General features: G+C 36.3%; 1 protein-coding gene across 11 annotated transcripts in view; it reads right to left on the bottom strand.

Annotated features, from left to right (window-relative positions):
- The window catches only part of ATRX (ATRX chromatin remodeler), a 251,968-nt gene that overhangs the window by 217,944 nt on the left and 21,087 nt on the right, over nt 1–12,937 (bottom strand). For 6 of the 11 annotated variants that reach the window (XM_067723492.1, XM_067723495.1, XM_067723497.1 and 3 more), the window contains exon 2: nt 12,310–12,368. The exons of the other annotated variants lie outside the window; for them this stretch is intronic. In XM_067723492.1, the coding sequence (XP_067579593.1) occupies nt 12,310–12,319 (10 nt within the window). In that variant the 5' untranslated portion in view covers nt 12,320–12,368. The remainder of the gene's footprint in view (nt 1–12,309; nt 12,369–12,937) is intronic. 11 annotated transcript variants of the gene reach the window in all.

Here is a 12,937-nt window from a genome sequence, read left to right as displayed (position 1 = left end):
GATAAAGAGAGAATTCTAAAGGCAGCAAGAGAAAAACAAAGAATTAATTAAAAGGGAAGCCCCATAAGGCTATCAGCTGATTGCTCAACAGAAACACCACAGGCCAGAAGGCAGTGGAAAAATATATCCAAAGTCTTGAAAGGGAAAAATCTGTAACCTAGAATACTCTACCCAGCAAGATTATCATTTAGAATAGTAGGAGAAATAAAGAACTTCTCAGAAAAGCAAAAACTAAAAGAATACAGCAATACTAAACCTATCCTAAAAGAAATATTGATAGATCTTCTCTAAATATTAAAGAAGCAAGAAGATATAGGAAGGAGGAATTCAAAATTTGAAAGTAAATCACTTTAATTAGCCAGTAAACAGATCAAAAAGAGAAAGAGAAAAAAAAACCTATTTGTGAAATTGATAATAAACACCAGGAACAGCAAAAGGATAAACACGAAGATGTAAAAAAGGACATCAAAATCACAAAATGTGGGGAAGGAGAGTAAGAAAATGCAGCTCCTTTTGTTTTTTTTGTTTGTTTGTTTGTTTTTGGTTTTTTTCTGTTTTTTTTTTTTTTTGCGGTACGTGGGCCTCTCACTGCTGTGGCCTCTCCCGTTGCGGAGCACAGGCTCCGGACGCACAGGCCCAGCGGCCATGGCCCACAAGCCCAGCTGCTCCGCAGCATGTGGAATCCTCCCAGACCAGGGCACAAACCACATCCCCTGCATCAGCAGGCAGACTCTCAACCACTGTGCCACCAGGGAAGCCCATGTTTTTTTTTTAAGAATGTGTTTGAGCCTATGTATCTAAAGCAAGCAGACAGAGGAAGGGGTTAAGATACTTGAAAAACAGAACAAACACAAATCAAAAACACACAATACATTCACAAAAAACAAAAAGGAGAACACACAAGCATAAAATAAAAGGAAATCATCAAGCCACAAAAAGAAAATGAAAGGATCAGGGAAGAAACAAAGAATCAACTGGAAAACAAGGTTTAATATGGCAATAAATACATATGTATCAATAATTACCTTAAATGTCAATGCTCCGATCAAAAGACAGAGAGCGGCAGACTGGATAAAGAAACAAGAGCCTACAATATGCTGCCTACAAGAGACCCACCTTATGGCAAAGGACACACATAGATTGAAAGTGAGGGGATGGAAAAAGATATTTCATGGAAATGGAAATGAAGAGAAAGTGAGCGTTGCAATACTCGTATCAGATAAAATAGAGTTTAAAGCAAAGGCTGTAAAGAAAGATAAAGACGGACACTATATAACGATAAAAGGATCAAAACAAGAGGAGGATTTTACACTCATCAACATATATGCACCTAATATAGGAGCACCCAAATACATAAAACAAATACTAACAGACATCAAGGGAGAAATTGATGGGAATACAATAATGGTAGGAGACTTTAACACCCCACTCACATCGATGGACAGATCTCCTAGACAGAAAATCAATAAGGCAACAGAGATGCTAAATGATACAATAGAACACTTAGACTTAATTGACATTTTCAGGACATTACATCCAAAAAAAAAGACAGAATACACATTCTTTTCAAGTGCACATGAACATTCTCTAGGATTGACCACATGCTACGGCACAAAACTAACCTCAACAAATTTAAGACTATAGAAATTATTTCAAGCAACTTCTCTGACCACAAAGGCATGAAACTAGAAATCAACCAAAGGAAAAGAAATGGGAAGTTCATAGCGATACAAGCCTTCCTCAAAAAAACAATGTTTTTTTGTGACATAAATTCACTGCATTACTCCTAAGTGCATGTGTTTTTTTAGGTTTAAAATTATCATATGTGTTTATAATGCATTATAAAATATACAGTTCATTTATTTCTTAGTATCTGTAATTTCACTTATAAATTAACTAGTAATTCACAATTGGCTTTTCACTAATCCAACAGATTTTCTACACTTCCTTTATTTACCACAAGTTTAGTATTCATATAAGTGTTTAAAATCTTCTAACTTATGTCCTTATTCAAGTAAAATTATAAGAAATCCTTTTAACAGCTGCCCAATATTAACTATGTAAGCATATAATATAAAGCCTAATTCCCTATAAACTTTTTATGCCTTAATTTTACTCCCAAATGTGATAAAGGTCCATACAGGTTTCTACTATGCCAATGAATATCAACCACTGGAAGATCAAGTGTTAGGGTAAAAGGTGGAATTTTTCTTAGTGAGTCTACGCTGCCTTGGGTTTCCTTACATAACCATGACAAATTTTAACATGCATTTTATACACGCTGGCCTGATTTAAACCTCATGAAACCTCCCTCCTTATTACAGAGAACTGAGGCTCAGAAAGGCACTTATTTGCTAAATACAGCAAGGGAATTAAATAATTTGCACTTGCGTTGGAAAATCAGGAATTCTATCTCTAACCAAAGCCCACCCTATACCACATCCCTTAAGAAAACTCAAGGCACAGTGACTAATATAACTTAATGAACAGAAAAGTAGTTATCACACTAGTAGATAATCCTCAAAAGTCAGAACACTTCAAAGGACTAAGGATAAACTAAGATGTCCACAAAGTGCCTTCAGTTACTACAGCATACTTTTCCAAAGTTTTTCATCTTTGTTCATTGCTATCTTTGTTATCATTTTGAATACACTCATTGATTTTTTCTTTAATTTTTAATAAAAACACTATATGAATGCTTTAAATTACCTAAGTTCTCTAGTTTTACTGTGCATGCTTAATCCACTGAGCTTACCACACTATCCTCATTTGAATGCAGCAGTAACTAAACATAAGGTGTTAACAATAAGACAAACAAATCATCTTAAAATCAATTCCTAAAACTTCCAACTGAAATTGGAACCTGATCCTCACAAAGACCAAGACCTGAAAGATGTAACAAACAAAGGAGAGCACCCCCAAAAAGCCACAGATAGCTATGTCATCTCACATAGGTTCATTTATTTTAAAAAGTCAAAAACAAACAAAAAAACTAACCAGTCAGCTACAAAAGGTAAGGAGCTTAGAAGTCCTCACTCCTATGCTCACAACAAGAAAAAAGATAAACAAATTGAAAATCAGTAAGTTATCTTAGATCCATTAGAGAACTGAGGTCACAGGACAAATCACCAAAAAGAAAAAAAAAAGGAGAGACAGGCAGATACAGAGAATCACATTTTATCTGAAGTGCAAACACTTCAATAGTAACTGATGAATTATTGGAGGCCAAATACAGATTAGCTTGAGTGTTAAAAAATCCTGGTGTCCCAGCTGGGCACACTTTCCTGGGTTTTACCTCCAGGAGTGCCACAAGCTTTTCAGGTATTCATGAGGAAGACCTGAGGGGAAAAAATCCTCTTGTGCCTTGAGCAGGAGGAGGGAAAAGTAAACATATTAAAACTCACCCAGAGCATTCTCTTTTTAACAAAGTCATGCTCTCAAGGTAAACTACTTTACCAGAGCATTATGTACCTGGAGGAAGAGCAATTAGACAACCTCAGTCTCCTGGAGGTTTCCTGTCTCACCTAAGTAGTGTTGCAGGGGGAAAGGCTAAGAAACATTTCTGAAGGTCACAGCCCAGGGACCACTTAAAAAAGAAAGATGTAATTCATAAGATTACAGATCACTTTCCCTCTCCAACTCCTGGGATCCAATATGGTAACACTGAATTATAAATGAGAAAGCTACAAGATACAGACTCTGTTTGAGAAGGAATTCTTGGGCTTCCCTGGTGGCTCAGTGGTTGAGAGTCCGCCTGCCGATGCAGGGGACACGGGTTCGTGCCCCGGTCCGCGAAGATCCCACATGCGGCGGAGCGGCTGGGCCTGTGAGCCATGGCCGCTGAGCCTGTGCGTCCGGAGCCTATGCTCCGCGACAGGAGAGGCCACAACAGTGAGAGGCCCGCGTACCGCAACAAAAAAAAAAAAAAGGAATTCTTAAGGAATCCCAAAGACAAAAGGGAAGGAAAAAAAAAACTAGGACAAGGGAACTAGAAGAAATAATGTGTTTAATGTGTGCTGTAGCACCTACAGCTACAGCACACATTAAACACAGCCCCATTCCTAGCCAGATTAGCATAAAATCTCACACTAAAAGTTTGATTTCCTATTACCAGAAATATCACATAGAGCTTTCAAAAAAATTACAAGTCCTGCTAAAAGGCAAGAAAAAACCCAATCTAAAGACACAAAGAGAGCATGAGAACCAGACTCAGAGAAGACATAGATTTTTGGAATTATCAGACAGGGAAATTTAAAATAACTATGACTAGAATGATAAGGACTCAATAGATAAAGTAGGCAGTGTGCAAGAATAATTGGGTACTGTAAGCAGAGAGATGAAAACTCAAATAAATAAAATAAAATGCTACAAATCCAACACACTGTAAAAGAAATAAAGAATGCCTTTGATGGGTTCATCAACAGAATGGACATAGTCAAGGAAAGGATCAATGAGACTGAAGAGGAAAGAATCAGTGAGGCTGAGGACATGTCAATAGAAACTTTCCAAACTGAAATGCAAAGAGAAAAAAGAACAAATAAAAGGGAACAGAAAAACTATAACTGTAGAATAATTACAAAAGTTGTAACATACATGTCATGGGAATACAAAGGAGAAGAAGGAAAAGAGAAGAAATGTTTGATATAAAAGAATGGTGGAAATACTTCCAAAATCAATGACAGATACCACAGAAGCAGGATACCAAGCAGGGTAAATAGCAAATATCTACACCTAGCTATGTCATATGCAAACAGCAGAAAACCAAAGACAGAGAGAAAAATCTTTTAAAAAGCCAGGAGAAAAAAAAAAAAACATCTTATCTATAGAGGAACAAGGATAAGCATTCCATCTTATGTGTTGTCAGAAACTATGCAAGCAGGAAGACAGTAGAATGAATTATTTAAAGTGTTGGGGAAAAAAAAACCCACCAAGCTAGAATAATGTACCCAGCAAAATGATTCTTCAAAGGTAAAAGAAAAATACTTTCTCAGACAAACAAAAACCAAAGGCATTTGTTGCCAGCAGACTTTCCTTGCAAGAAATGTTGAAAGAAGTTCTTTAGAGAGAAAAAAATTATATGGGACTTCCCTGGTGGTCCAGTGGTTAAGACTCCACACTCCCAATGCAGGGGGCACGGGTTTGATCCCTAGTCAGGGAACTAAGATTCTGCATGCTGCAGGGCGTGGTCAAAAAATAATAATAAAAAAAAATTATATAGGGCAGAAACATGCATCTACATAAAGTAAGGAAGAGCGTTAGAGAAGGAATAAATGAGGGTAAAATAACACCTTTCATGTTTCTTATTCTTTTTTTTTTTTTTTTTTGTGCGTGGTACGCGGGCCTCTCACTGTTGCGGCCCCTCCCATTGTGGAGCACAGGCTCCAGATGCGCAGGCTCAGCGGCCATGGCTCACGGGCCTAGCCACTCCGGGGCATGTGGGATCTTCCCAGACCGGGGCACAAACCTGTGTCCCCTGCATTGGCAGGCGGACTCTCAACCACTGCACCACCAGGGAAGCCCCTATGTTTCTTATTCTTAACTGACCTAATAGTTAACTGTCCAAACTAATAACAGCAAAAATGCATTGGATAATTATAGCTTATGGATAAGGAGAGGAATTGGGAATACTATTATAAGCTATCTACAGTACTTGTGAAGTGGTACAGTGTCATTTAAAAATGGACTTAGACTAGTTATAAATGCATATTGCAAACTATAAGGCAACCAATAAAATGTTTAAAGAAGTATAATTTATAAGTTAAAAGAGGAAGGAAAATGAAATCATATAAATGTTCAATTAAAAGCAAAGGCAGGATAGCTGATTCACTTTGTTATACAGCAGAAACTAACACAACATTGTAAAGCAATTATACTCTAATAAAGATGTTAAAAAAAACAAAACAAAACAAAGGCAGGGACTTCCCTGGCGGTCCAGTGGTTGAGGCTTTGCCTTTCAACGCAAGGGGTGTGGATTCGATCCCTGGTCCTCCCAGCCAAAAACCAAAACATAAAACAGAAGCAACATTGTAACAAATTCAATAAAGACTTAAAAAAAAAAAAGGCAAAGGGACTTCCCTGGTGGACCAGTGGTTAAGAATCCGCCTTCCAATGCAGGCAACGTGGGTTCCATCCCTGGTCGGGAAACTAAGATCCCACATGCCACGGGGCAACTAAGCCCCCGCGCTGCAACTACTGAGCCCATGCGCCACAACTAGAGAGAAGCCCGCACACAGCAACTAGAGAGAAGCCCATGCGCCGCAACGGAAGATCCCACATGCCACAACAAAGATCCTGCAACTAAGACCTGATGCAGCCAAAAATAAAATAAATAAATAAATATTTTTTAAAAAGACAAAAAAGGAGAAGATAAAAAACAAGTACAATGAAGAGAAAAGTTACAAACATGGTAGATATTAAACCAACTATATCAAAATTCACTTAAAATGTGAATAATCTAAGTACACCAACTAAGAGAGTGTGTCAGAGTGTGAGGTGGATACAGTCAGGTGTCAGAGAGGACTAAAACCAAGACCCAAATATATGCTGTCTACAAGAAATCCACTTTAAATATAAAGACAATGATTATAAGTAAAGGGAAGCCAAGGGAAATGGGGAGTTGTTGTTTATAGGGTGTAGAGTTTGTGTTATTTTTTCTTTTAAAATATTTATTTATTTATTTGGCTGTGCCAGGTCTTAGTTGCGGCATGCGGGATCTTTTTAGCTGCGGCATGTGAACTCTTAGTTGCAGCATGTAGGATCTGGCTCCCTGACCAGGGATTGAACCCAGGCCCCCTGCACTGGGAACGTGGAGTCTTAGCCACTGGACCACCAGGGAAGTCCCCAGAGTTTCAGTTTTCCAAGATGAAAAAGTTCTGGAGATTGGTTGCACAACAATATAAAAATGTACTTAACATTATTGAAATGTACACCTTCAAAAGGTTTATGTTATGTTATTTTATCACAATTTTTTTTAAAAAAGTAAAGGGATTTCTATTCAAGTCCTTTGTACACTTTCTGAGTTGTCCTTTTGGTGCTGAGTTGCAAAACTTCTTTATATATTCTGGATATTAAATCTTTATCAGATATATGATTTGCATACATTTTCTTCTGTTTCTGTGGGTTGTCTTCACTCTCTTGATAGTGTCCTTTAACACACACATTTTTTATTTTAATGAAGTCTGTATTATCTATATTTTTCTCTTCTTGCCTGTGTTGTTTCCATCTTATTTAGAGACCACTGACAAATCCAAGGTCCTTATGTTTTCTCCTAAGAGTTTTATACTTTTAGCTCTGAAATTTAGGTATTTTTAGTTGTATATGGTGTAAACTATGGGTCCAACCTTCTTTCACATGTAGATATCCAATTGACACAGCACCATTTATTAAAGAGACTATCAAGATGGGTACAGAGTTTTTTGTTGGGGATGATCAAAGAGTTTTGGGTACACATGGTGGTGACTGTTACATATTGTGAATGTACTTAATGCCACTGAACTGCACATTTACAAATGGTTAAAGTGATAAATATTATGTTATGTATATTTTACCACAGTAAAAATAAACACAAGATATTACTTCATACCCACCAGAATGGGTATAATTTAAAAGATGGTCAACAGGAGGTATTAGTGAGGATGTGGAAAAATTGGAACCCTCATACACTGCTGATGTGAACATAAAATAGCACACTTTGGGGATTCCCAGGTGGTGCAGTGGTTGAGAGTCCGCCTGCCGATGCAGGGGACGAGGGTTTGTGCCCGGGTCCAAGAAGATCGCATATGCCGCGGAGCGGCTGGGCCCATGAGCCATGGCCGCTGAGCCTGTGCGTCCAGATGCTCCGCAACAGGAGAGGCCACAACAGTGAGAAGCCCGTGTACCGCAAAAAAAAAAAAAAAAAAAAAAAAGCACACTTTACTATTTGTAAAATAATACAAAACTGAAAAAGTTTTGACAGTTGCACAAAAAGTTAAACATAGAGTTTCCATATGACCCAGGATTCCAAAAAGAAATGAAAATAAATGCCCACACAAAAATTTATACACAAATGTTCACAGCAGCAATGATTCATAATAACCAAAAAGTAGAAACAAACCAAATATCCATGAAATGATGAATGTATATTTTTCAGCAATAAAAAGGAGTAAAGTTCTGAGTCATCCTACAACATGGATGTACCCTGAAAACATGCTAAATGAATGTAGCCAATCACAAAAGATCACATACTGTATGATTCCTTTTACAGGAAATGTTCAAAATATGCAAATCCATAGAGATAGAAAATAAAATAGTGGTTGTCAGGATCTGGGGTAGGGATATGGGGGAAAATGAGGAGTAACCACTAATTGGTATAGGCTTTCTTGTTGGAGTGATGAATATTCTGTTGGTGGCTGTACAGATTTGTGAGTATACTAAAACCACAAAATTGTACCCTTTAAATGGATAGACTGTGGTATGTGATTTACATCAATAAAGTTGTTAATTTTTAGAAAATGACTTGGACATTAGCTGAGTTGTTCAGAGATCTTTTGACAGCAATTGCACTAGAATTTAGACCTTTCATACAATTTCTACCCTGAACAAGAGTTAGGGGAAAAACTGACTCAAACTAAAAGTTTTAACAAGATCTGAGGATATTACTTGAATATCTTTAGCTTTAAAAGCAGTGAATAGGAAGTAATCGATCTGCTATACTGCTTGAATTTTTTGGTTCAGCACAGATTATAAAACTACGGAATAGAAACAGAAATTAAAATAAATCTGTTATCTATATCTTTTTTAAAACTCATCTGTCAAACTAGATAGCTACTTTGGTGCTTTGGAGGCCAAGTAGCAGTGAACACTGATTGACGATATTAAAAATGATGTAGAAAAAGCACAAGTTTCTTCTACCCAGGATCTCACCGTAGGATATCAAGCCTTTCATGAAGCTCTGCTTCTGAAAAATTCCACATTCAGTATTAAAAAAAAGAATCAAGGGCTTCCCTGGTGGCGCAGTGGTTGAGAGTCCGCCTGCCGATGCAGGGCACATGGGTTCGTGTCCCGGTCCGGGAAGATCCCACATGCCGCGGAGCGGCTAGGTCCGTGAGCCATGGCCACTGAGCCTGCGCGTCCGGAGCCTGTACTCCGCAACGGGAGAGGCCACAACAGTGAGAGGCCCGCGTACCGGAGGAAAAAAAAAAAAGAATCAAGTGTCCACACTTCATGTTCACAAGAGCACAAGGTTTTACAATATGGTTTTACAATTTCTGTTATCTACAATAAGACTTTTCCAGCCTTCAACTCTACCTGAATCTTATTATTGTAATATTCTTTCTATTTAACATTAATTGTTTAACAGTAATTTTATAGTGGGACATAGGAAGGATCAATGTACCACACAGTCTGGTATAAAACTTGTGCCGCAAATAAGGGAAGTTAAATGGTATCTACCCTCTAAATTCTTCAGAGATTCCTCTAGGTATCCTCTAAAAGACCTAGACTTTTTAAAGCCACATGCTTCTCTTGACCCTTGGGAAATGTTATTAACATCTTATACTTGAAGAATTTCTGGGAATACAACAAATTTTTGTTCCTTTACAAAAAGAAGAAAAGGGAGGGGAACAAAAAAAATACTGAAACAGGAAATAACACTGGTATCTCTTTTACATCATCTCAAAAAATCATTCAGGCCTCTTAGCCATCTAAGGACATAAAAATTAAGTATATGAGATGACAGGGCATATCCAGCATGGGCACCATAGAATAATCATCTTAGAAGATAAATTTTATTTTTCTGAAAACAGAATCCAAAATTTACCACAACAAACAAGGCACTACTAAAATATAAGACCTTTTTTTTGAGTCCCAAAACAAGAAGATATATTAAAAGTTAGTCTTTCATAAATAAGTATACTGAATACAAAGAGCCACTAAAAATCTCTTGAGTACCATTGAACATTTCTCTAAAAGCAAAAAGGAGGCAATCTCTTTTTTCACAAAAACTTGGATCTAACTTATTTGAGTTAAAAAGCAGAACAGTCTTTCTAAATTTTGTAGAAAACATCCCTTTATAGAAGTAAACAGAATAATCCAAAAGGAGTTGATCAGAAGCGAACTAATTATATAAACAATGCTTAGATATTAAAGTTATATAAAGATTAGCATGAAGAAAGGACTCAACTAAGAAGAAACAAGAGAAAATCAGTAAGTTCTACATTCTGATAGATGAGTAGAAAATAACCAAACAAACCTGTTCAACATCAACTCTAATCCTCCTATCTCAAGACGACTAGCGCTCCTAGTCTGTGTGTACTCATCCTAACATCTGAGTATCTTGTGCTGTATGTGTAACCTAACTCTATGACAGTCTTACCACCCAAAACTACAAATCATTCCTTGTCCCTCTGGTTAAACTTCCTCATTCATTTCTTTCAGTTGATGGATCCAATCCTGGAAATTTTAAACTAATATCAGCTATCAGAATGGTATTATCGTAAATAATAAATGGTAAATATCGTATCTTCTTTAACTATTAAATGATTTTCTTATCATTCCGCAAGACTAAATAAAAGAGATTCAGAAAAGGCTAACATCCTGAGTTTCTAATTTTCCAGTCCGACTTTAACATCTGAAAGTCATATCAATCTCTTTCTTTCAGTGGGCTGATGCCTCAGTGGAAAGATGAGCTATAATCCAGACGTTATAATATAAGCAAATCAGATACTTGTTAATTTAAGAGATATAACTTTGTTGAGATATAACTCTCTAATTGTTCAAGCTTTTTGGAAAATCCTTTAAAGCATCTGTAAAGCATTAAAATTTCAAAACAAAGGCAATTCAGGTCAGCTTCACAAATATCACTTGCCTGAAAAACTTCCATTTAAACTCTTCCCAAACTGACCTAAGAGTTTTAACCGTAAGTCAGTCAGATTTCACTTTTTATTCATGAGGAGTAAGATTCACTTATTCATTTTACAATATTTACCAAATGCTGAATATATTGTGAGTACGTAGTATTGCAATAAAAAATAAATACATAATACCTGACCCTAAGGAACTCACAATCTAATGGTAAAGAAAGGCTGTTAAGTATCCCAGGAATAATCTAGGGAAGAAAGGGGAACCATCCTTATAACTGTGAATTTCCTAATGCTTTTAAATCTCTCATACATGTAATTTTTTTCATCTAATTTTTATACAGTTTCCTTTAGGGTTAAAACTCTTAACCTTATTTCCAACACCTGCTAACCTCCATTTTAAAAAGCAAAGTTTGCTAGAGAATCAGGAATTTCCTGAAGAATACCTTGGGAAAGCAAACACTGAACCACGGATATTCCCTGTATTAAAAGAGAAAGGTGTAATGGTTTTATACAGAATCAAGAGAAAATAAAAATCAGTTGAGGGTGAGAAATATGCATAAATATTTGAAAAACTTAGATTTATTCCATTCGAGGCACATCTATCTAAATTCAATATATTCTATTCACTTTAACACAAAAATTAATAAGTGCAAGTATTGTATCACTATCTTTATTTTCTAACAAAAGCATACTAAGTTCCCTCAAAAAAAGAAACCTTTGGAAAGTTTTTATTGGGATGAAGTACATTTTAGCTCAAAGGGAATGAACTTAGTTTTAAATAGGTTAAAAAACAAACTATCCTCAGATGAAGCAGAAATGCAATTTTACTTTGCCCATTGTAAGAAAATCAATTTTCTTCTACAACTTGAATCAGAGTGAATCTATATACCTATATATTGTAATGCAAAGAGTACTGAAATCCAATTTAAATAAGATTCTCATTTCTCTTTTGGTAAAGAGGAAAGGGGAGAAAAACAAAATCTAGGTTTTCTGAGAGAAGACAAAGTCACATAATTCCTATATCTATAGCTAAGCATTCAGTGCTTTAACGAAGCCCATCTACAAGCCATTGAGCTAATCATTTAATTTGTGGACTCCTACTCAATTTTGAGGGAGTTATAAAAAGCAAATCTCTCCAGATAAAAATAAAGCTTACGTCCCTAATCAATAAAAACGGAATCAGATAAAGTCTGCAATGCAATCACTAGCTAAATGGAGTTTTGATAACTGCTGATTAAGGTCTGAGATAGTATTAATGTTTTTACAAGAGCAACAAAACCATCATTCCAAGGGGAAAAGATATATAAACAGATTAGATAATCTTTGAAAATACAGTGTTTGGTTTATCTTTAGAATCTAGTGAACTCAATGCTCCAGGTGATAGAAACCTGAGGGGGAAGGTATGAAAAATCAGAATCAACTTATAAGTAACTTCTCTACTTTTTGATATGTACATCAGAGCTACTCATACCTCTTTTCATGAAATTGATACCTAATCAGTTCTGTCTCCAGCTATTAAGTGCATCCACTCTGAAAAATAGAAAAGGAGGAGATAAAGCAACTCAATTTTGTTAAGCGCTTACACTATGCTATACAGCTCATAAAGATTTTCATTTAGGTATTACTGTCTCCACTGCATAGATAAAAGAACAACGCAAAAGTTGGGTAATGTTCCAAAGGTTACAAAGAGAACTGGATTTGAACCCAAATCTAGCCATACATGAGGTAATTCCAAATGAAAGCAAGTTGAGACCGGAGCTCAAACTGTCTGAATTTTATTCCAAAGGACTGGAGAATAATCCATTTTTCCACTATTTCTTTTCCCCAAGAGTAGAACACATCAAATGCAAATGGTCTTCTTACTGAAGTTAAATGACAATCCCTAATTCTTGGAAAACTTCCTGTAATACTGGAAAAACAATGGGTATAGAATAATATAGTTGGGTCCATTTGTATCTTAAGGAAAGCCTGATATTTAATATCTAGAATGGGAACAATTACAGCTCATTTACTCTCCCTTGCCTATAATAATATTCCAGATGTGGAAGTTTTAGCTGATTGTTGCTAAGGACTCCCTCCACATCCTCCTTCCCTAATAA

Source organism: Pseudorca crassidens, chromosome X (genome assembly GCF_039906515.1).
Source record: "Pseudorca crassidens isolate mPseCra1 chromosome X, mPseCra1.hap1, whole genome shotgun sequence".
In the NCBI taxonomy this organism is placed as follows: domain Eukaryota; kingdom Metazoa; phylum Chordata; class Mammalia; order Artiodactyla; family Delphinidae; genus Pseudorca; species Pseudorca crassidens.
The sequence above is the reverse complement of the archived record's forward strand: the minus strand, read 5'-3'. Positions and strand labels throughout refer to the sequence as shown.